Genomic DNA, 22,572 nt, shown 5'->3' with positions numbered 1-22,572 from the left:
GTTTGTTTGTTTTTTGTTGTTGTTGTTGTTGTTGGTGTTGCAGTTCCCATTCCACTGTGCGTGTTTGTGTGTCTGTGTCTTTGTATTGCTGTGGCCCTGCCCGTGTTTCGACCATTCCTATTCTCTCACGCGGCTCTTTGTTTCTGCGACGGGGTTAGGGTCAGGGTGGCGGGGAGGGGATAGCACAACGTGTATTAGCACAAATGTACGAGTATGACGACCAGCAGATAAAAGAGGAGGCGCTGCAGTCGAAGGCCGCGACGGTCATTCAGCGGCGCTGGAAGGAATACTGCGCACGACGTGAGGCGGAGGCGGCGGCGTTGACGACATCAGACCGAGGCAAGTTAGTCGCCGTCGCTGCTGCCGCTGCCGCCGCGGCAGCCACCGCCGGGGATGGTGCAGCCGCGGGAGGGGAAGAGGCGGGGGAGGATCCGGCTGTTTATTTGGATGAGTACGTTCGCCTGGTCGAGAAGCGCAGGAACGTCATTGGCCGGAGCCTCGCGTGCCAACGGCAGTTGGCGCGGTACTTCGCGGCGCAGCGGCAGCGGAAGGGCGAGGAGCGGCCGCAGCCGGTGTCGCCCGAGGCGGAGCAGCAGTACTGGGTAGCGGTGAGACAACTGCAAGAAGAGCGACGTGTGGTGCAGGACCGGAAGGAGGCATCGGGGACGCTTCTCTCTGAAGTGAAGGCGCGCCACCAGAGCACCATTGAGGAGGCACTTGCGCAGGAGGAGCAGTTCCGGCAGTACATCCGGCAGCTTGCGGAGGAATCCGTCTTTGTGCGCACACACCAGCGACTTACGGCGGAAGAGATTGATGCATTCCTCAAAAAGGAGACGGAACAGCGGCACGAGGTGCGAAATGCACGCATCCGCCATATTCTTCTCTGCCACGAGCTGAAGAAGCTGCAGAAAACCGCCGAGCAGCGGGACCAGCAGCAGGACGGTATGAACCTCATTGACTTTGAGCAGCTCAAGATTGAGAATACGAACCTGAACGAGAAGATTGAGGAACGTAACGAGGACCTGCTGAAGCTGCGGCGCAAAGTCACCACCACCATTCATGTACTTACACACGTGAAGGAGAAACTGGAGTTTATGAAAATTGAGAACGCCCAGCTGCGGCGGCAGGTCTCAATGACGGAGGATGAACTGAATGAGCTCCGTGACAAGTTGGCACAGACGAAGCGGCGTCGCGACCACTTCATCACCTCCAATATTAAAATGCGGGAGAGTATGCCGATGGTAGGGTCGGAAAAACTCCTCGTAGACTACGAGAAGCGCAAGGCGGCGTGCAATACGATGCGACAGAATGTGTTAGATAACGCCGCAAAGCACAAGGAACTATTGGCGGCCACCGACCGGAATCAGGTGGTGCTGAACAGACTGCAGAAATCACTGGCCAGCGGCATCCCAGCGAATGTGGGAGAAAAACCTTTTAATATGCTGGCGTCGTGAGGGAAGAACGGGAGAAAGGCGGTGAGGGCGAGTCTTGCCATCACGAAAAGAAGAGAAAATGTGTGAAGAATGGAAAAAGACAGAAACAAAAAAAAAAAAAAAGAGGAAGGAAGAGAATATGTACAGTGGTGGTATGCATATGCAAACAAACAGACAAACAAACATATATATATATATATATTTATTTTTTTTTTCTTTTAGAGAGAAATATGGATTTTCTCCCTCTCTTTCTTTATCACTCTCCCTTTTTCTGACTCTTTCTCTTTCTCTCTATCTCTCTCTCTCTCTCTGTGTGTGTGTGTGACCTTCAGCCTTTGTTTTCTCTCCGTCTTTCCTTCTTTTTGTTCTTTTGTTTTTGGGCGGTTTTCCTGTCGGCTACCAGCCCTTTTTTTTTTTTTTTTTTTTTCAAGTTTCCTGTGATTTTACTCAGAAGCATACATGCTGCTGTCTACGGCTGATCCCACCATGGGGGCCTCATCAGCCGGCAGTGAAAAAATGTTTCAGGAGCGGCAACAAGAGCAATCCACAGTCAGCCAAACGCAGTGTACTTCGCCGATGCCGGCGGACACGACGCCCCTCGCGCGTTTTGTCGTGGAAGCGGCTGTACTCGGCACCGGCCTGGTGCGTCCCATCACATTCTTTCCCATCATGATGACCATTAGATCCACCAGCTCTAGTAAGTACACGGTACCGGATGTCCCCAGAGGACCACACGAAAAACATATGGATACGGGTATACAACGTGGCCAATGGGCCGTCTCGTCATCTGCGCAAGTGGATCGTCGCTATAGCGAGCTGGTGGAGTTCCGAACACTACTTGCCTATCAGTTTCCCACCATGATTGTGCCGCCGTTACCGCCCAAGTCAAAGCTTGAAAACTTTGGCACCTTTCTAACGAATGGAAACATCCTACTCACGCAGCAGCGCACGCTTGTGCGGTTCCTTCGCGAGGTTGCCATGTCACCTGAATTGATGTACTTTTCTATGTACACCCCGAATTTCTTTCAACTACCCCGCGAGAGCTTTGAGGACTGGATCGGCATCATGCGGGCAGCTCTCGCGGAGTTCCGTCGCTGCAATTCTTCCATCGATGCGCACAGCATGCGCAAAGGTGGGCTGCTTGGTTCCGAGTCCGTCGCAGCCTTCACCGGCGGGTCTACAACAGTTGTGCGGAAACTCGTGGGGATGCTTCACTCCTGGATGGGGTCCGGCGGTGAGAGTCCAAAGGCACCACCCAAACAACAACAAAGTCAGCGGCAGTCTGTCAGCGCAGTAGTTGGCGCAGGTGTCCTCAATGCGACTGAAGATCTCAATTACTGGACAGGTCAAATGCGGTTTCTGGAAGAATATCGTGAGGCCCTGCTCGGGGCAGCGCGTCCCTACCTGACCGTCATGGAGCAGTCGCTGGAGATCGTCGTCGCCACGAAGGAAGTTGCGGAGGCGCTTGAAAAATACGCCGACGCTCTCGGTACCTCGTCTGTGAACAAAGAACTTGCGCGTGTCACTTTGGAGGCCAGCCGCTTCATTGGCGAAGGCGCCATCGCGATGGATCGGCATCAGGCCAAGAAAAAGAATGAAGTATATGAGCGGCTGCTCTTCGAGGTGTCCTACATCGACGCCGCGATGGACGCAATTGATCACGTGATTTGTCTCTGGCGTCACCGTAACGAAGTCGCCGGTGAACAGGTGGGTGCTGAATTCACTATCTACACCAGCGAAGTCAGTAACAAGCTGCGTAACTTTTATAAAAATCGGTTCCTGCGTAATTTTAAGCTCCGCATGCAGAGCATGCTGCATCGCATGACCGATGCGGAGTGCCGCTTTGCCGAGGAAGTGGAAGAGAGTATGAAAGGCACCACATTTGCCAGGAGAATACAGAACCCGAAGTACTCAGAGTACGTCCCCGGGCCATCATCGTCATCATCAACATCATAAGATTGTCGTGCCACGCGTGCAGCGACCCGTATGCGGAGTGAGGGTGGAAGGATTAAGCGAACTTGGACATCGTTATGGCGTGGGGAAAGGGGAGGGGGACGATTGCGACATTTGTAGTAGAAGTCCCTTTCTCTTTTCTTTTTTTTTTTTATATTGGTTTTGTTTTATGCGGTCGATGGGCAACGAGATGGAAACCCCGAAGGAAGTGCCGCAGCAGCAGCAGCAGCAGCAGGAGAGCAAAAGGGAAAACGGAAATGAAAAAGAAAAACTTGTCATTTGAGAAATTTTTTCAAATGCGAGCTGAAATGAAGGCTTGACGCAATGGAACGATAATCACCGAAGAGGAGGGAAGCGAACATCCACGTTGCTACGTGTGTAATGGAGGCCAATGCTGCTGCTGTTGACGCAAGGACGGTGTAGCGTTCGTTTGAAGTGTGTTTTTTTGTTTTGTTTATTATTATTATTGTTGTTTTTTCTTCCTTCTTTCTCTCTTTCTCTCTCTGTGTGTGTGTGTTGTGTTCTCATTTTCTTCTTTTGTTTTCTTTCTGGCAACGCTTTATAGTTGATTTGCATCTCTCCCCTTCCGTTTGTGTGTGGACAGTGCGGTGGGGACAGGGAGGCTTTAAAAAAAAGAAAAAGAAAAAAAAAACGATGAGCCGGAAAGAAGAACACAAAAGAAAATGGATTGGGGAGTGCTGCGAAATATCTATTCATTGGTACACGTCTGTGTGTGTGTGTTTTTAAGCGTCTGTCTGTGTCTGTGTCTGTGTGTGTGTGTGTGTGTGTTCTCTGGTATTCCTGTTGCTACTTTATTGTTATTGTGGCTGTTGTTGCTTCTTTGGTGGGGCGGAGAAAGAGCACGATGATGGGCGTGCCCTATTTTTTTTTTTTTTTTTTTTTTTTTTTTTGTAGCTGCAAGGCAGAAGAAACAAAAAAAAAAGGGTTTTTTTATGGCTGAGAGGGCCCCAGACACGGAGGCGGCGCTGCAACTCGACCCGACGAGCCGCACGTTTGACCCAAAGGCATACATTCGTCAAGCGCACGTGCACGCGACGCATGTGGACATTGAGAACACACTCCTGCAAACCGTCGGCCGTGAGGTGGACTTCACGGAGGAGGCCCTGAAGGAGTTGATACGCGATAACATTGGAACTTTTGTTGGATGCAAGGAGGCGATGGACGTGATGTACGCCAACGACACATTACTCTTCACGGGGGAGGCGATTGACCCCATCGCGGACGCCTTTCAGACAACATTAGAGGCGGGGGAAGCACTCGTGGCGCCAACAGTCGGACTCTTTGAAGAACTGCGAAGTTGCAGGCTCACGAAGGAAATGCTCGAGAAGCTCATGGTCGTCTGGAACGTTCCTGGGGTTATTTACGAGTACTGTGGCGCGCGTGTGCCACAGCGACGTTCCGATGTACAACCCAGTCAAAGGGGGCCTCATCGACGGAAGAAAGAGTCAGACGCGGGGAAGAGTGAGGATGGTAGTGATGCCCACAGCAGCAGCGGCGGCCGTGTAGAGGATAGGACTAGTAACGTGGTGAGGGAAAGAGGCGATATCACTTTCTCGGCATCAGGGGATGTTGTGATGCCGCGAAGTGTTCGCGGTGCATTAGAGGAATTTGCGGACAGTGCCGAAGCGGACGGGAATTACATCCTGAGGCCTGGCGAGGAGTTAATTTATTGGCACGGCACGCCCCTCGCACGTTGTCCGTGCAGCCCGCAACTTCCTCGAAGTGACAATGCGGCAGGGGGGCGCAGCAATTACGAGGCAGCCGTGCTGAGCCTGCGCCGTGCCATGATATACCTGGAGGAGAACTACGATCTGGAGAACGCGACAGTGCTCGGTGTTGAGGCCCGTGACGACGCGGAGGAAGAAACAGAAGGCGTCCACAGCGCATTGAAGGTGCAGAAAAAAAAACAGCAACAACAACAAGGCGGGCTAACTCTCACGTATCAATACGCCCTCTCACTTCTCCGTGCTGCGTTGTACCTCAACGAGATGATGGCGCAGGAGATACGACATGCCAGTGCGGCTGACACCGTACTAATTGAGGACACCCTCTCATCTATGATGGACTGCGCCATTGCTGCGGTGAAGCTGCGCCACTTTTGCTTCACCGCATCCAATAAGCTGCAGCTGAATGCCACAGAAGCCGCTGCTCTCTTAGGGCTGCGTCAGGAGCTGCAGGACGATAAGAGCAACAAGGAGGAGGACGAGGAAGATGTGGGGGAGTCGTCTGTCATGACGCCGACGTTTGGCTCATTCTCTGCTACAGAGTCGAACTTCAGCGCAGAGGCGGTAAAAGTGCCGCCATCGAGTTTATCAACGGAACCGAGTACCCGCGGCCACGGAAGCGAACACCAGCGCAAAGGCAATTCAAAAGGGTCTTTATTGCACCCGGTGGAGTATTATGTCCACATTACCCGAGACCAACACACACGAATGATGGAAAACACCGCGCTGAACATTAGCTGCGAGGCAAATGAATGGCAAATAAAGTTCATGCCAAGTGCGACGGCAGAGGAAAACTCCTCTGTGCGGGACAACCGCAACGAACCTCGGCGCATGTGGTTTGGCTCATTTGCAGCAACAGGTGATCTGTTTGGGAACGCAAATGACTCTTTTGTGCAGCACAACAATGCTGGATTTCATCCACTTGATTCGCTTGCATTCGCTGAAGGCAGCGTAACGGATCGTATCAAAGTTGGTGGCTTTGGCGTAGATGAGGCGAAGTCAAATGAACAGCAGCATGCAGATGCAATCCTCGAGGCGTTTCGTACCCCTGAGGGTAATTTTTCGCGCTTCACGACGTTTAGCATCGGTCAGGTGGAGATGAGTGGTGTGCTAGAGTGCTCTGCCCAACAAATTGCGATGTGCAGCGCGAGTTTGCTGCACCAAATTATGAATTGTGCCGATATTCCGATAGACATTTCAGCAAATGCAGCCGCCGTGGACACTTTTTTTGGTCGTCTCTTCGCGGCCTGTATGAACCATCTGGAGCTGGTGGTGGTGTCATACTGGGGCGGTATTGCGGCCGCAGTGCACGCTGGCATGTTTGACTTCTCATTGGACCCCAGAAGTGCGTTGTACCGAATGATTCATGGACCGGCTGTGTTAGGCTCAAATGATGAGGGGGAAGCGGCATCGGCGACAGCAGCAAAGCAATCAGATGCCTCGGTGAATCGAAATAGGCATGCGGACGACTTACCGCACCTCACGTACATTCCGATCGTACGGGAGGGGTCTCCGACGCTGCGGCAGTTGTCGGTGGCGTTGGTACGACGGGGTGTGAAGGCCGCAGGGGAAATCCTCTATGCCTTATTTCTTAGCAGCGTTAACCGCACCTTGTTGAGAGGTTTTGTGCGTGTCATGGCGGCGTACCGTGTGTCCGATGCCATGGCCAAGAATCGAGAGGACGAGGAGGAGCACATTGAGCTTCACGCCGCCATACTTGTGGAAGTCATTCTCGCGCAGTGGGAGAAGGCCATGACGCATGTGAGTGACTCCGTGTGGCGTATGAAAATTGTGATTGGGGAGAGTTGCACATCCGTAACTGTGGCGAGTGAGGAACAAGCGCATGAAGTGGGTGGGTTGCTGGAGGATCTGGAGCAGCTGCGCTCCAGTGTCTTTCGCTGCTACACGCACGGCGTCGGTATGCTTGCAAAGGCCTACGTGACGCTGCTACCATCACTGCGGCAGACAAAACCAAAATTGAATGTTAACAAAACTGTCTCCGCACGCTTGAGTCGCGAATTTGTTTCGTCGGTGCTGGTGAACAAGTTGCTGAATCTTCTTTCTGTTGTGATTGATCGCACCGCACCCTTCTTGCAGCGCTTCGATGAGGTATACGAAGGTATTGACCTCTTTGCCGCGAAGGCAGAACGTGATACAGAGGATGACGCCAACCAACAGCACGGCCACAGTACACGCGTGTTGCGGCGAAAAAATAAAGAGGACTTGGAGGCTTCAGCGCAGCTTGACACTGTCACCGCCTTCATGGCGCATCGCAACAGCAAAATGGTGCTAGAACACGTTGAGGAGCAGGAGGAGGTGTTGTTGGCGTTGGTCACGAACATCATGCTTCTTTTTGTTGACGCACTGCACCAGAGTTGCCAACGAACGTCACTTAGCACCAGTGCCGCCCCCGAAACACGGGAGGTTGTTCATATTGATAGCCTTGCGGATGCGTTGTGCCTCCCAACGGCTGTGGTGCCCATTGTTATTGGGGAACTGGTTTCGCCGTGTATTTTGCAGGTGGTGGCCTCTCTCAAGCCGGATGCAAAGACATCACAAGAGGTGGAAGCACTGCTAAGTCGCAAGGAGGAGCACTTCCGAGTTGACTTTATTTCGCAAGTGGAAGACCATTGCCAACTGGTTGTTGATGCAATGCTCAGTATGCTTCTTGTCACTCCGCAGCAACGCATTACACGGGAAGTACGTGCACCAGGCTTTATGATGCCAATGATGGACTGGCAGCGCGTGTCGGTACATACGGCCGGTGCCGTGCGGCCTTACATTGCTGACAGCATTCTGCTCATTGTTCAGGCCCACGAAGAGCTGCAGTATCTACGGCAGCCATTGTTGGCGGCGGCGGTGACACAGCGGCTTGTGGCGCACTTCGCCTTGACATTCGTGACGGCATTAACAAGCGATGGAAACGCCTTTGAGGTGTCACTCGACTGCAGCGCCAATTTTCTCACGCATGGTATTTTGTTGATGGAGGCGGAGGCACGCACCATCCTTGGCGTTGCCGACACTCTTGCTGACAGTGTTGTTAGGAGCTCAGGGGTTAGCGCCGTGATAGCGGAGCTGAATGTGGCGCGTGAGTTGCTGCGCGGCACTGTGACGGCGCTGCAGCGTCAAGGCAACACCGTGTGCGAGGCCCTTGCGGCACGCAAGACACAATTCCAGGACAATGACAGTCACGGTGGCGGTATTAGTGGGGCTGGAGGTGGCGGCGAGACCATGACAGTTCAGCAGCGCGAGGCACGGTGCGAGGAGATGGTACAAAGTGCCATGCGACGTCTGCGTTCTGTCGTTCAGGCCATCGTCACGCACGTGGACGACGCCAAGATCACCGCAGCATTCAAGCCTGTTGTTGGCAGCGTCACGGAGAATGTCGCGGAGCGGCTGGCGAAGAGGAGGGAAGGCCACCGCGTGGCGCACGCAGGTCGATCGCAGGCAGAGGAGAAAAAAGTGAAGGTTGTGAACCCGGTGAAAGATGCGACGGCTGAGGCGGGGATCGATAGAGAAAAGGGGGAGACGACGACGGCGGCGGCGGCTCCGGCACGCCCACGGCAGCTCACGAGAAGGAAAACAAGGCAGGTGACAATAAAAGATAAAGTGGAAAGCGATGTCCCCATGACACCGCGAGGGGTGGAACATGCGTCAGTCTTGCAGCGCGCGGCTGAGCAGGAGGAGAGATGCCTCATTGCGCTGACCGAAATGCGCAGCAGCAAGGGCTTGGAGCTAAAGGACGCAGCGGATGATTCCCAGCCACGCGTGGACGCCGGTGCGATGGAGCGGTCCGTGCGAAGAAGACGAGTCACGGGGGACGAAAAGGCGATAGAACCCTCTGCGACAGCAGTTCGAGGCAGCAGAGGATCTCACGGGAAGCGCTTCAAGCGGACTCTTGCGCTGTGACACCAACGGCGCAAGCCGCCCCCATCCCTTTAAATACGTGATGCTACTTATTGTTGTCGGCGATGTACGGATTTATCTGTGTCTGCGTGCAACGCATGGCTCTGCATTGCTGTTTTTTTTGGTTGTTTTTTTTTCTGTGTGTGTGTGTGTTGTGTTTTGGAAAAGGTATATCTCTTGTCACTGCTTTTGTGCGCCCGTCTTTTTTGGGGATTTTCGTCTCACCGTCCCCACCGACTTAAACGCCCCTGCTGTTCTCTCTCCTTTTTTTTTTTTTTCTTTTTTTTTTTTTTTTTTTTTTGGTGGGTGGGTGGGGGTTTTATAGCATATCCCAAGCGTTGTGAAAGCTCCCGAGAAAGGAGGTGTTTGAATAAACAAACAGAAAAAAAAAAGCATTCTATTTGACGGCCGTCATGTCGAGTTGCATCTTCTGCAAGATTGTAGAGGGTTCCATCCCGTGCCACAGGGTGGCGGAGACGACAAGGGTGTTGGCCTTCGTGGACATCAACCCCCTCTCCCGCGGCCACCTGCTGATTGTTCCAAAGACCCACGCAGAGTTTCTTCACCAAGTGGAGCCGGAGACGGCGGCTGACTTGGGGGTGATGATGGCAAAGATAGCCCGTGTCGTGGCTGGGGAGGGAGAACCAAAGACGCAGTACAACGTGCTGCAGAACAACGGCAAACTTGCCCACCAGGAGGTGCCGCATGTGCACTTTCACATCATCCCGAAGCGCAACAAGGATGAAGGCCTCGCTATGGGCTGGAAGACATTGCCGACGGACCACGCCGCCTTTGCGGAGGATGCAGCGAAGTACAAAAAGGCTCTGGAGAATATGTGAGATGAAAAAAAAAAGAGAAAATCAATTTGTGAGCGATTTTATTATTATTATTATTGTATGTGTGTGTGTGTGTGTTTGTGGCCCAGCAATTTATTTTGACTGCTGGTGGGGTGCAACGGGTATCGTGCGGCAGCACTCATGGAATGGGGGGTGGAGCTGTGGTGTGTCTCCGCTGCTGCCACGGAGTGGGAAGTGGGGAGGAAGAAAATAAAAACAAAACAACTCTGTAAACTGTCTTATGCGTGTATTTGTGTGTCTGTGCGGGTACGTCGGCTGCTGTTGGCCGCTGGTGTGTACATGTCTTCTTGTTGTTGTTTTCTGGCCTGCAGGACGCGGCTCTGCAACAACAAAAAAAAAAAAAAAAAACATTCACACACTGACGCCCTCGCAGGCGAGCAACAGCAGGAGCACAAAAATTTAAACAAAAAGAAAAATAATAATAATAACAATATTAAAGGGAAAAAAAAAAAAAAAGAAGAAAGGGGGTGAAGAAAAGAAATTTTTGCACAAATAAGTCAGAGGGATGCAGAACGCGAAGGGGAAAAACCACGTCAGTGGTGGTGTGAAGCTTACCAAGCAGGACGATATACTGTTGGATGAGCGCATTAATGCCAATACACTGGTGTACTCAAAAAAGTCCTTAGTGGCGGTCGCCCTCATAGCGGCGTTCCAGCCCGTGTACTTGTCGCACGCAGTGAACGGGCTGGACTGGTTTTCGCCCGCCAACACTTTCCTCTACATTGCCGTGATGATCTTCACTGTGTGCATGCTGACGCAGGCGTACATTACGATGGTGGAGAGTGAGTTCTGGCGCCGCCAGCGTCACTACCACGAGGTGCGGGAGTGCGACGAGAAGCTGCTGCACAAACTGCGGCTGCAGGTGGCGGTGGGGTACACGCTTTTTTTCATCAACAGCGTCTTCTCTGTCTTTTGCACGGGATTACACATGTATATCTTCCGTCACTCGGACCCACGCGCCAGCTTCATATTGTCGCCAACGCTGACCGCGGCGCTGCTGTGGCTGGTCGCGCAGAAGAACGAGGAGAGCCGCCGCCGTCTCATGGCACAACACAAGTGAGACAGTGAAACACAAGGGAGTGATGCAAAGACAAGGATGTAAACCGCAATGCGTCCAAATACGAATGTATACACATGGCACCCACACACACACACAAACACATGCGCAGACTCCACGCATTTGGCAAAAGGAATAAAATGCACACAAGACACGGAAGAAAAGGACCCGATGCAAAAACGAAGAGTGAGGCGTCTTAGGATGAAAAAGTGCACAGTGAGGCGCGAAAAGAGGCATGTAGGTAAGAAAGGAAATTAAGAAGGGTTAAAATGGAAAGAGAAGAAAGCTGCAAGGGAGAAAGAAAGGCAAAAAGACAGGGAGCAGGGAGAATGTGAGTGAAGCGGAAGCGAATGAACGAATAAACCGGGACGATGAGGAAGAAGAGAGTGTTTTGTACTCTGTGTGCGCCACTGCCACCTGTCAGAAGGCCCGTTGCAGCCGTTTGGGTCTGTATGTGCGTGTGTGTGCGTGCGTGTGTGTGTGTGGGGGAGCGCGCTTTCCTTATATTTTGCTTTGCAGCTGCACGCGGGCAGTGCAGGCTGGAATGACGAGGAGGAGGAGAACAGGGGGGGGGGGAAAAGTCGCAGAGAAGAGGGGAAAAGAGATGAGATAAGACAAAGACACCAAGAGGCAGAGGGGCTGAGGGAAAAGAGAGAGTTTGTGTGTGAAGATGAATTTCTTATTTATGTTTTTGTTTGTTTGTTTTTTGATCCATGTGCGGCATGGCGGTGGCGCCATGTTTAAATGTCTCCGAAATTTCTGTAAATTTGTGTGCGTTTCCCTCAGGCATTCTGCCTCTCTTTCTCTTTCTCTTCTTTCTTTAATATTCGTCGCCGTTATTTTTGCCGCTGCCGCTGCCACCTTGTCGTGTGGATGGCTGCAGCCACGTGCCATTTTATTTTCACTGTACTCATACTTTTCTTTGATTTTACTGTTGCTTGTTGTTGTTTTTCTTATCTTCTCATGCAATCCCGTGCATTGCGGGTCACTGCGCCCTGGCCTACAGGTCTCACCGCACAACCCCGAAGCAAGAAGAAAAACAGGAGAAGTTGGGCTGAAGAAAGGAAGGGAGGTTCCCGGAGATAAATATAAACACGTATATATATATATATATATATATATATATATATATATAGAGAGAGAGAGAAGGGAGTATTCTGCGGTGACTCTTTATGACTATTCAGCACTTTGCGTACAGCACTTCTCCCAACAGGGATCATGGCGTTCTTGCCGCCTCTACGTTTGCTCCGTTAACACTCCGAGGATGTGTCGTGGAGGCAGAGGTGCGTGGCAATTGCGCGCGGGTGAATCTACGCTATGAATACGAAAACAAGACGGGTATGGACCAGCGCGTTATTGCCGCCTACCCACTGCCTATTGCGTGGGACCTTATGAGCTGCAGGGCCGACTACTTTGGCGACTGTGTGCTGACGGAGTACAGCGGTACTGTGCCGCTGCGTTCTTCCGCCGATGCAGGCGCCGCCGGACTGCCGGGGCCGAAGTCCGACCACAGTGTGTGGACAGTCGCCTCGCAGCAGTTGCCGTGGGTTATTGATGTTGGCTCCACCGTTCTAATCGCCGCGACGTATCACGTGCCACTTGACGTGACGCGTTGGCGTGGTGTGGTGCGTATTCATCTACCAGCAGAGTTGTTCCCGGACTTCAAGAAGCCGTCACAACCCACCCTCGACTACGCCTCGCTGTTTGACATGAAGCTGCAGCCAAAACTCCCAAGTGGGTGGAAAATTCAAGCAAAATGTGACATGTTTGTGCCACTTGCAGGCGCTGTGCGGTTGCGACCGGTGGAAGAGGAAACGCTGGTGCGGGTGGATTACATTGGCGACAGCGGCTTCTCACTAAAATATACCGCTCCATTGACAAAACGGCTGCCGGATGGGTTTGAAATTGAGTGTGTTGTGCAGGGGACGGCAGAGCCGCTGCGCTTCTTCCTCGCGAAGGACGTTGGAACGCTGGTCCAGGATGTGGATCGCCATGCATTTACTATTTCCTTCACGCCACAGCTTGAAGGGCGGCCTGGTTGCATAACAAACGCCGAGTTGGTGCTGGTAGTGGACTCGCACAGTCGTCAATCTTGTGAGGCGATGGCGAATGGTATTTTGGTCGGAATGCGTGGTTTACCGGAGTCTGTGTTTTTAAATGTGGTGGTGGTGGGCGCGAAGAAGGATGTTTCTCCCTGGCAGTGCGGTGCTGTGGCCCTGTGTGATGTGCAGCTTGAGCAAGTCTTCGCCTTCATAGCGGAGTCGAAGCCGCAGGAGGCTAACTCGGGCGCGTCGAATTTGCACCGTACACTCCGTGAGGTGATGTCGCAGGAGGCGCTTTCGCTCTGCGGTTCTGTTCCGACGGGGTATGTGCGTCATGTTATCGTGATGTCTGACGAGGGTGACATGCGGTACGCGACGGAAATCATCGAGGCGGTGACACGTCACCGGCGTAATATGTGCTTCAGTGCCATCGGTTTACTCTCATCGGGGACGCTGGATGCACCGAAGTTGCAGCTACTTGCAGAAGAAGGCGGGGGCCTTTACCGTGATGTGTCCGATGCAAAGACGTTTCCGGAGATTTTAGTGGATATGTTGTCACATTTGGCAGTCCCGACATTGACGGACATCGTGCTTTGCTTCGATGAGCCCGAAGTACGTCTTTCGATGGAACAAACGATGCCTGCAGTGGCGCAGGGGACGCAGCGCTTCGTGCACGGTCTCGCCCCCGCCTCGCTGGAGACGCTTGGCGCCTACGCGACGGGACGCATCGGCCAGACCGTCGTTGAGTACGTCGGGAAGGGGAACGTGCAGGATCTCATCTTCACCTCGGAGGCGGAGCCGCGGAACGCTCTCTCCGTCGGCCTCTTCCACCTCGCGGCAGCCTCCGCCAGAGTGCGCTACCTCATCGACGCACGCGCGTTGTCGGCGCTGTCGGTAGCGGAGATGGAGGAGGTTGCACGGCTATCCAAGACGTTTTCTTTGCCGTCGCCGTACACAGAAATGCTGCAGCGGCGACCCACTACTGCCGCCAACGCGCAAACGCGGGAGGTTCGCAACGTGGTAGCGGTGCGGTATGTGCCACGCAGCTGGACCTACGCGCGGATCATTACGCGGTACCGAAAACGGCGACTTGCGGAGGGCCTTATCGACGGCCGCCCGAAGGTGCAACAGGGAATGACACAACAACCCGAGCAAGAGGAAAAACAGCCGGGGTTGTTCAAGACTTCTGGTACTCTCGCCGCACTCGTGCCGCCGCCAACGTGTAGAGAATTTATTCGTGCCATTGTTGTGGATGTGGCGGAGTCCGTCATTGCCGAGCCGAGTCTGAAGCGTCTCACTGCGCTGCAAACCGCCGATGGCTCCTTTCCGCTGAACTCCATCCTTGGCATCAGCGTCGGTGTGTCCCTGGACCGCCTGGAGCGCGAGTTTCCGCTGACGGGCTTTGGCATAAGCGAGGACCTCACGGCTGGCAGGGAGTACTTGAGGAACCACGAGCGCTTTTGGGCCACCGCCATTGCGGTTGCGGCGATGGAGCTGCAGTCCTTCGCCACCACCGCCATGGCGTACAGAAGGGCGCTGACGTACATGAAGACACATGACTCCGAGGGGAAGTTGCTGCGTCGCGCGCGGGAAATCATTGGGAGATCGCCTCAGGAATCATCAACGTGATGTAGAGGAGAGAGAGGAGGTGAAATTTGTATAAAGAAAGAGAGAGAAAAAAAAAAAAATAATAGAAACCGAAAAGCAGACGCGGAGAATTATTCACGCAAAGTGAATGAAACAGAACGAAGAGAAAATATTTTTTTTTTTCTTTTAGTCTGTGTGTCTGTGTGTATATCTATTGGATTGACATTTATTTCACGCTGTGTTGTTCTTCTCAATTCCGCCACTGAACTCCCTCATTGCAATTTCAATTTATTGAATTGGGTGTTCCTATGACGCGGTGGGGATTTTTATTTCTCAGGACACGTGAATTTTTATTGTCGTTGTTGACGCTGCTACTTTTGCTCTTGGCCGGTGATGTTCCCAGTGCGATGTGGGGAAAGCAAGGCGAAGGGGGCAGCGAGTTTGCAGTGGATCATGTACAGCTGTTGTTTTATAAACCTCCGTTTCTGTAAAAAGTAATGTACACAAAGACACCGAAAGGGATCAATGAAATGAGAATGGATACATGGCCACATGAGGGTACATCCATATATGTATGAGGCTACTGTGGGGAAACACCTTCTATGTTACTATCATAATAATTATTTATTTTTTTTTGCTCCTTTTTTCTTTTTCCTTTGTCTGTGTAAATGTGTGCGGATTCTTTCTAAGAAAGGCTAAATGAATTAGTCCAATAATTGCATGAAACATTATCACATAAATCTATCATCACTGCTGCGCTTTGCAGGCGAATGCGACGCGAGAAAAATATGATGCCGTTGCCACACGAGTGTGGGCTCTGGGACAACCAGTAGATCATGTGTTCCGTCCATTTATTGCTGGTGTTTTTGTTTGTTTGTTTGTGTGTGTGTGTGTGCTCCCTGGCCGTTGTCATCAAGTCGAGGTCTGTTGTGGATAAATTAGCGCACAGAGGCGATGTCACCGTTCCCGTTTTGTACACCTGTGTCTTGGACGGCGACGACGACGACAACGGTGAGGGTGGTTTTTGATGGGGCCCTGGAAGAACGATGCACCCATGACGTCCTTTGGTGCTTTTCTCTTTGTGTGTTTTTTTGCTTCCTCTCTTTCCCCATCCACACGTGGGCATTACTTTCCCCTTTGACGATTTCTTTAGGCATGTTTTTGTTTTGAATTTGAGGGAGATGTCGAGGAATGTGCGGTGTCCCACCAATGGCTTTCGAGGCGGGTGCTCCTTTGGATGCCTGAAGCTGCTCAGCTGTTCAATAATTTTTTTATGGATGCTCTGGTGCTTCCTTTCCTTCCTGTTTGTCAGCGATGGAGAAAACATGGAGCCGCCCTCGACGCCGAGCACCGCCTTTAACGCCGCACGGGAAAACAATTTTAGCGGACGTCGGTCGTGGGAAGCTCCACACGGCAGCGCTTCAATTGTTGGGCCTTCTGCTGCCGTTGGGCCGAAGACGGTGTCGGCGTGTCAGTCATCTGTTTGCCGGTTCTGTGATGAGATGAGGCCGAATAACACGGCCAGTCTTCTTCACCCATGGGTGCTGGATTATATCCGCCGCCATGTCCTCATTGGAGTTATCACCGGGTCCTTTGAGAAGTTTTTCCGTGTTGACTTGGCTCTCTGCACGTGGCTAGGGCACGTCCCAGCGGCGAATCTCTTTATTTATACAGATGCCGCAAACACGTCTGATGGGCGGCACGGCACGTGGATCGAGACGGACAACGCCCTGGCATCACGGCAACTGCCCAGGGAAATGCTCCGGTGTACGGGGTACTCGGTGGGTTGGATGCGGGCACAGTACCGCTTTTTTCACGCCTTTAATCACTTTTCAAAGCTTACTGGCGTCATAAACGATGCTAGCGAGGGTGTTGGGAATTACTGCGATGTTCGGTGGGCCGTTGTCATGGATGACGACTCTTTTCTTGATCTCCATGCGCTCGTCCGATTTCTGCATCGACGTGATCTGTACAACGTGGCCCGCACCGTGTCAGCCGCAAAAGGTGCAAAGCCTCTGCTGCTCCAGGAGAGATGCAAACAACGTGTCGGCGCCCGGGCGGAAGAATTAGCCGCATGCCTTTCTCTGCCGGAAAGATGGAATCTCCTGCAAGAGCAACAACGCCTCCATGGAGATAAATTGCTTGGTCGCAGAGGCGAGGCGCTGGTGGTTGGCAGTGTGCTTTGGAACGTTACGACAGAAACACTTTTTAATCCCACGATTGTCGCTGCTCTTGGCCCACTGTACATTGGAGATCGTGGGTGGGGCGGCGCAGGGCACTTTATGAACCTTGCTGCCTTGCGAAAATATGCTCAAGATAGCGAGGGGAAGTGCGTGCAGCAGCACCTGATAGGCAAGCGACTGGCAAGTGATACCGCGCTGCACCGCTGTTTACCACAGCTAGGCATCCACCGCAGTAGTGACGCCGTTTTGTCGCACTGCCAGGCCCGATTTTTGCAGCACCGTTTGTTATCTGGTGATTTGGTCAGTATGCATGCAAAGCGAGATGTCGTGCCGCCCAAGTACCTCGCAATGTGGCGGATACGACTGTACTACCAGGTACTTTATCACCGTAATCGCACAGCCTATGACCTGTTGATGCGTGTGGGGGCCTGTGCGTATGGCTACACGTGCAAAGTCAAGAACTGTGGGGCGGGAGAGGACGAGAAAGCCGTGAGCGAATTTCTCCGTCTGAGTGAAAACGACACCCACATGCCTTTTTTTTAGAAGCAGTTGCTCTTTCTACTCCCGCGGCCATCATCGCAAGCGATGGGAGGGATGTTGTCATGTTTCGTGAGCGGAGGGGAGGAGAGGAAGAGGAGGCCTGTGTGTCTTGTTTCCCTCGTCACCGTCACACAAACAGAAATGCCCTTTTCTTGTTGTTGTTTTTCTTTTGTTTTTGGAGGCTTTGCGGTGGTGGTGGTGGTGGGGGAAAGTAGTGATGATGCCGGCGTATTTGAATACCCGCCCCCTCCGGTGTCTTTTGCCGGCCGTGCGTGAGTGAATGCGTCACGTCCCTGACGTCTCCTTCTTCCTTTTTTTCTTCGTTTTTGCCTTCCATTGGTGTGCTGCCTGCTGCCGCCCATTACTCTCTCCCTCGCCTTTTGTTGTGTGGTGGCGCCGCGGAAGCATAACACCGAAGGGAAAAGGAGAGAGAAGGAGAGGGATTGCGTGTCTGCCTGCGTAATTGTGTGTGTGTGCCTTTTGTCTGCTGCAGCACGGCCCACCCGCCCAAACACACAAAGAAGGGCTTTAAGCGAACAACAGCAAAAAAAAAAAAAAAAGAAAGCACATAAAAAAGAGGAATTAAACACGAATTGAAAACAAACAGAAAAAAAAACACGGGAAACAAAAATCAAGAAAAGAAAGCGGCTCAGGAAGAGGTTTGGAGGAGAAAAAAAAAAAGAAAAACGAGCAACAAAGAAAGGGGAAAGACAGGGTGCCGGCGGGAGGGGAGGAAATTGCTTCACACGTCTTCACCGCTTGTGTTTACGCGTCACCACCGCGCGGTGATTCCTCTGCCGTGACGTCGCCAACGGTTTCTCTTTCTTTTTTGTGTGTGTCTTGTGTTTGGCCACCGTCTGTATTCCTGCAGGGATGCCAGAAGTGGGATTAGACCGGGCGTTTCTGCACCGATGTTGCGTGCAGGTGTCATCTGCCTTGGCGGATGATGCCGCAGTGGCGGCGGAGATCCAACACACCCTGCGCTTTGTACGCGATCATGCCTGCAAATACCCCGGGGAAATCACACGAGCGTTAATATGGCGTGTAGTAGACACCGACAACAACGAGGTGCAAGACCGACTAGGTGCATGGTCGGTGCTCAACGCTGTCCTTGCCGAGTGTGCCGACATTAAGCAGCCGCTCTCCTCCACTGCAATAGCGGAAAAGATTAGCCTCTTCTTGCCATATCTCATTACGTACCGGTGGTACTCCATCCATAGCGTGTCGTCGATGAATAGGGCGCGTTCACTGTCGGCAGTTGCGCTCCTAAGTGAGTACGACAAGGTGGTGCCTGCATCCGTGCTTACTGGCGACGATTCGCGCCTTGGCGATGCGCATAAGGAGGGAGAGATTCGAGCCAAATACCGTGAGTTTCTAACCACTTGGAAGGCGGTATGGCGTCATGATGTCTATCAGCGCTTTAAGGAAGCCGTGCGTCGGACGGAAGGCAGTGGGAACAGTCTTTCATCAAAGGAGCGGCCATATCTAGATATTCCCGCTACATTCCGGGACAGTTTGCGTCGTTTGCGTCGTCGCAACCCTCGGCCATCTATAGCCTTCCATGTACTTAGTTGCTATGGGTGGGTGCCGCCCACAGAAGCTGAAGCGGCACCAACTGAACCCATGAGAGGGCTGAATGGAACCAATGAGGGTCAAATTAGCAGCAACAATGACTACGCCAAACGTTGCCCGGCGGTGCCAAAAAGCATAACGGAGATTGAAAAACTTGACCCTGCCGCCCACCCGCGTGTACGTCAATGGTTGCGAAAATTAGTTGAGGAAGGTGGTGGATGTCGTCTATGCGATGTCTGGAACCACACGGAGGCACGATGTCCTTGTGAACTGCCGTTTATCAAAGTTCCTCCGCCAGAGGGTAGTTTGCATCTTCAATACCGGCGTCGACGGACTGAGCGGACGAATATGTCGTACCTGGAGGCTGTGGAGAAGCTCTTCCGCTACGGTATCCGGTTACCGCTATCTGTAGAGAAAACGTTGGATCGCATTGTCTCACTTATAAAGGACGAGGCGTCATACGAGGAGTTGCTTGAGGCATTTGACACCGTGCGGGGTGCAATTACTGGCCCGCTTGAGCGCCATGCTTTGTGGCTGCATGCAAGTTACATGTTGATGCCATCGCGGACAGTCTTTGACAAACCGAGCGACGATGCGCTTAGTCCCGCCATGGAGAAGGCGGAGAAACATTTTAAAGTGCATCGCCGTTTTCGTGAGTGGGATCAACTGCTGCAGAGTGTAGAAGTGCTTGATAGCCAATACCGCCGCGCTGAATTGTCACCCGCGTTGCGCCGGAATATTGAGGAAGTGCGTGAAACAAAGTCCTTCTTTTTTTGTCTTATTGATGGCTCTCAATCTGCGGAGTACGTTCCTCAATCCTACGCCCGTGTGCCGGAGGAGGTGCTGCAGCTTCGGCCGGTGAAGGACGTTTTGTGTACTGTTTGCCTCGAACCGTTTCACGTGGCGGCGCGGTGTTCAAAAGGAACCGAACCATGGGACTTGTCTGTTGCACGTGTCCTGCTGGAGGAGCACAACCTCCTTAACATGAAGTTTCCGGAGGAGCGCCACATGTTCGATAAAGTCCTCCGCACTATTGACGAGGATGACCGCAAGGCGAAGGAGTTTCGAAAGAAGGAGCTCTGCTTAGCCGTCAAGCTCGTGCATGAGGGTCGCGTGCCGTACTGCAGGCTCTGCAACATCATGGGCCACGGTATTCGCCGCTGTGAGGAGGCCGCACGCCGCACACTGCACCGGCACAAAATTAAGGATGTGGACATGCGACTCAACCCACACCTTGTGCAGAGAAAAATCAAGCAGCTCCGAGACGCAAATGATGAGCGGGAGGAAAGGTGGCTCACAGAGGCATGGGAATTGCTGGGCAAAGGCCGGACGTATCCTGACAGCTTCCTCAGTGCCATCCGTGAGCTTGAGGACGCTCGCATTCCGCTTGCGGCGGCACGCTACAGCACGGACGCGGTTCAGGGGTTTCTTCTTTTTATTAAATCCAATGATCTTCTGCAGCACCTGCAACCGCTGCGGGATGAGCGGTTTCCGGAAGTGTGTCTCTTCTGTGATTCCTACCATCATGGCTCTGAACTATGCGACCGCGCCAACGCGGAGGAGCGAGGTTTCCTGACCGAACTGCGGCGCTACGGTCTGACGCTGTGGCAGTACCTCCGGGCCCCAGAGCGCTATGACGAGCGCTTTCCGACAGACTATCCAAAGGGTCGTGAGACGGTTCTCGGGCTTGCGCGTCAGTTCGAGGAGGACTACAGTCCCGGTGGCATTGCACGTGTGCGGTTTGTTGAGAACAACGGCCTTGATGGCGACGTGACAAGCCCGGTGGCGGCTGGCGGAATGTTGTCGTGTGGCAGCTCACAGCGTTCTTTTTACGGCGGCTCCTCGTACGGCATCCCTTTTTCGCAGCTCGTTCTGCGTCCCGGTGAAAATTATGGCAACAACAACGACAACAATAAAAACACCAAAGAGGCTGCCGCGGCCGCGATGAGTGTGCATGACAGCAGCAGCAGCACAAATGGCATCACCATGAGGAGCTCCTTCGGCTGGCCTACCGGCGGGGAGACGCCGACGGAGATGGCAAAGGATCCAACAGCCACCGTGGAGCCTTTTCTTGACATGGCCGGCGGGCATGGCGGCAAACGGGGCCGAGAGGCGGACGATGACTCGGTGACGAAGTCCGGCAGTGGCGATGACGATGACAACGAGGAGGACGACGAAGACATCAACGCCAAACCCCACGCCAACAGCGGCGAGGAGGAAATGCCCATGTCGATGATGCTGCAAAGCAGCTGCGGTGAAGCAGACGGGATTGGCCACGTGGGGCGGCGCTTCCGGCTGGAGACCCGGAGGAAGGAGGAGGAGTGACGCCGGCGCAAACCCCCGGAAGAAAAATAATTTAAAAAAAATAATAATAATAATAATAAAAAGAAAAGATGGAGAGATAAATGCTGATAATTAAGAAAGTCCGACGAAAAGGGGGGAGAGAGAGAGAGAGAGATGAAAAGGAAAAAATGAATGAATAAATAAATAGAGAATGAAAAGAGGAGGAGATGAAGAGGAGGGAGACGACATGGCGTGACCGTTTTATTATTATTATTTCTTCTCGCGGGATGTACAGGGATGTGAGGGTGCGAAGGGGGAGGGGGATGGATGAGTGCAGGAAAATGTGTTGCGTGATGCGTGCGTCCAGTCGCCAGTCAACAGTAAAAGAAACAGAAAAAGAAGGGAAAAGAAACGAAAAAGAAAAAAGAGGGAGTGATGGCGTCATTCGCAGACGTACGTTACAAATGTTCATACGCCCATCATTCTTACTGGTTGAATACATTACCTGTGCCTCCCAGCAACAAACAAAAAAAAGGGGAGGGGAGGGCACGTGCAGCAATAACTTATTACGTAAAGACTTTGTAGAAATCACGGTGTGTGTTGCTGAGAAGTAAAGCAGGCGAACGGTGGTAAAGAAGAGCAGGTAGGAGATTGGAATAGAATGAGATGTCTGTGTCTGTGTGTGCGTATTGGCCTTAAGAAACAATTATATGTTCAGTACTCTCGCTCCCTCCATCTATCCATCTATCTCTCTGTATCTTTTGTTTGTATTTGTGTGTGTGTGTGTGTGGAAGGGAGAGGCGGATGGTGTTTGGTATGGATGATGACGATTTCTTTGTTGTTGTTGTTGTTTGTTTGTTTTGTTTTTTCTTGTGTGTGTGTGAGTTTCCTGATGCTTTTTTGTTTTTTTTGGTTGATTTCTTTTTTGTTTTGAGGAATCCCGTCGGTGGTGGTGGGGAGAAGAGGCGAGGGGTGTTATGTGGTGTGGTGCTCCATCATATATCCGCTGTGAGTGTTGTCCAGTTGTCTTTTTGACCCTCCCTTTTATTATTATTATTTTTCTTTTGCTTGCCCCCGCTGTGTGCATTGTGGCAAGGCGGCCACGGCGGTTGTATGCACCGCGTTATTTATTTTCTTTTATTATTATTATTATTGGTTGTTGTTGTTGTTGTTGTTGTTGTTGATGTTTACTGTACCCAATAGCAATTTTGTTGCCTCCGCTGGAGGTGCGAAGATGGCTGGGGACAAATGAGCGGAAGGGAACAGACGCATGTGGTGTGAATGGGGGTTTTATTGCCTCTCCTGTTGTTGAGAGTGGGACTGGCGGACATGTACACACATACAGAGAGAGGGAAAGGGACAAAGAGACATGGACCGGTGGATATACATAAAGGCATGTCTCTTTATTTGTGTT

At 52.3% G+C, this 22,572-nt stretch overlaps 8 protein-coding genes across 8 annotated transcripts, besides 30 other annotated features; all 8 read left to right on the top strand.

Annotated features, from left to right (window-relative positions):
* Nucleotides 1–40: part of a microsatellite that runs on past the window's edge.
* Nucleotides 1–1,766: part of a sequence feature (heterozygous, Esmeraldo-like haplotype) that runs on past the window's edge.
* Nucleotides 204–1,454, top strand: Tc00.1047053506605.90 (hypothetical protein, conserved; the record flags this gene model as incomplete). The annotated part of the gene is made up of 1 exon (XM_813072.1): nucleotides 204–1,454. One exon carries the CDS (start codon nucleotides 204–206, stop codon nucleotides 1,452–1,454), a length of 1,251 nt encoding a protein of 416 aa, XP_818165.1.
* Nucleotides 348–390: a microsatellite.
* Nucleotides 1,499–1,571: a sequence feature (T-rich).
* Nucleotides 1,618–1,648: a sequence feature (AT_rich).
* Nucleotides 1,672–1,744: a sequence feature (GA-rich).
* Nucleotides 1,767–1,816: a sequence feature (areas merged during assembly that could not be assigned to a particular haplotype. This can correspond to areas where the two haplotypes were merged or to regions with more than two copies in the genome that were merged during assembly.).
* Nucleotides 1,817–1,872: a sequence feature (areas merged during assembly that could not be assigned to a particular haplotype. This can correspond to areas where the two haplotypes were merged or to regions with more than two copies in the genome that were merged during assembly.).
* Nucleotides 1,840–1,860: a microsatellite.
* Nucleotides 1,873–11,860: a sequence feature (heterozygous, Esmeraldo-like haplotype).
* Tc00.1047053506605.80 (hypothetical protein, conserved) lies at nucleotides 1,893–3,389 on the top strand (the record flags this gene model as incomplete). Its single annotated transcript, XM_813071.1, has 1 exon — nucleotides 1,893–3,389. One exon carries the CDS (start codon nucleotides 1,893–1,895, stop codon nucleotides 3,387–3,389), a length of 1,497 nt encoding a protein of 498 aa, XP_818164.1.
* Nucleotides 3,600–3,621: a microsatellite.
* Nucleotides 3,829–3,930: a sequence feature (A-rich).
* Nucleotides 4,014–4,038: a microsatellite.
* Nucleotides 4,115–4,175: a microsatellite.
* Nucleotides 4,269–4,297: a microsatellite.
* Nucleotides 4,340–9,040, top strand: Tc00.1047053506605.70 (hypothetical protein, conserved; the record flags this gene model as incomplete). The annotated part of the gene is made up of 1 exon (XM_813070.1): nucleotides 4,340–9,040. One exon carries the CDS (start codon nucleotides 4,340–4,342, stop codon nucleotides 9,038–9,040), a length of 4,701 nt encoding a protein of 1,566 aa, XP_818163.1.
* Nucleotides 9,302–9,338: a microsatellite.
* Tc00.1047053506605.59 (adenosine 5'-monophosphoramidase, putative) lies at nucleotides 9,451–9,876 on the top strand (the record flags this gene model as incomplete). The annotated part of the gene is made up of 1 exon (XM_813084.1): nucleotides 9,451–9,876. One exon carries the CDS (start codon nucleotides 9,451–9,453, stop codon nucleotides 9,874–9,876), a length of 426 nt encoding a protein of 141 aa, XP_818177.1.
* Nucleotides 9,931–9,956: a microsatellite.
* Nucleotides 10,286–10,357: a sequence feature (T-rich).
* Tc00.1047053506605.50 (hypothetical protein, conserved) lies at nucleotides 10,400–10,954 on the top strand (the record flags this gene model as incomplete). The annotated part of the gene is made up of 1 exon (XM_813069.1): nucleotides 10,400–10,954. One exon carries the CDS (start codon nucleotides 10,400–10,402, stop codon nucleotides 10,952–10,954), a length of 555 nt encoding a protein of 184 aa, XP_818162.1.
* Nucleotides 11,401–11,436: a microsatellite.
* Nucleotides 11,861–12,883: a sequence feature (areas merged during assembly that could not be assigned to a particular haplotype. This can correspond to areas where the two haplotypes were merged or to regions with more than two copies in the genome that were merged during assembly.).
* Nucleotides 12,034–12,086: a microsatellite.
* Nucleotides 12,124–14,622, top strand: Tc00.1047053506605.40 (hypothetical protein, conserved; the record flags this gene model as incomplete). The annotated part of the gene is made up of 1 exon (XM_813068.1): nucleotides 12,124–14,622. The coding sequence occupies one exon, from the start codon at nucleotides 12,124–12,126 to the stop codon at nucleotides 14,620–14,622; it is 2,499 nt and encodes an 832-aa protein (XP_818161.1).
* Nucleotides 12,884–22,572: a sequence feature (heterozygous, Esmeraldo-like haplotype).
* Nucleotides 15,194–15,216: a sequence feature (AT_rich).
* Tc00.1047053506605.30 (hypothetical protein, conserved) lies at nucleotides 15,762–17,306 on the top strand (the record flags this gene model as incomplete). The annotated part of the gene is made up of 1 exon (XM_813067.1): nucleotides 15,762–17,306. One exon carries the CDS (start codon nucleotides 15,762–15,764, stop codon nucleotides 17,304–17,306), a length of 1,545 nt encoding a protein of 514 aa, XP_818160.1.
* Nucleotides 17,848–18,014: a sequence feature (T-rich).
* Nucleotides 18,177–21,200, top strand: Tc00.1047053506605.10 (hypothetical protein, conserved; the record flags this gene model as incomplete). The annotated part of the gene is made up of 1 exon (XM_813066.1): nucleotides 18,177–21,200. The coding sequence occupies one exon, from the start codon at nucleotides 18,177–18,179 to the stop codon at nucleotides 21,198–21,200; it is 3,024 nt and encodes a 1,007-aa protein (XP_818159.1).
* Nucleotides 20,991–21,094: a microsatellite.
* Nucleotides 21,240–21,259: a microsatellite.
* Nucleotides 21,306–21,401: a sequence feature (CT-rich).
* Nucleotides 21,541–21,587: a sequence feature (T-rich).
* Nucleotides 21,991–22,090: a sequence feature (A-rich).
* Nucleotides 22,296–22,346: a microsatellite.

This window comes from Trypanosoma cruzi, genomic scaffold (genome assembly GCF_000209065.1).
Source record: "Trypanosoma cruzi strain CL Brener 1047053516657 genomic scaffold, whole genome shotgun sequence".
NCBI lineage: Eukaryota > Euglenozoa > Kinetoplastea > Trypanosomatida > Trypanosomatidae > Trypanosoma > Trypanosoma cruzi.
This window is presented reverse-complemented; position numbering and strand designations above follow the sequence as displayed.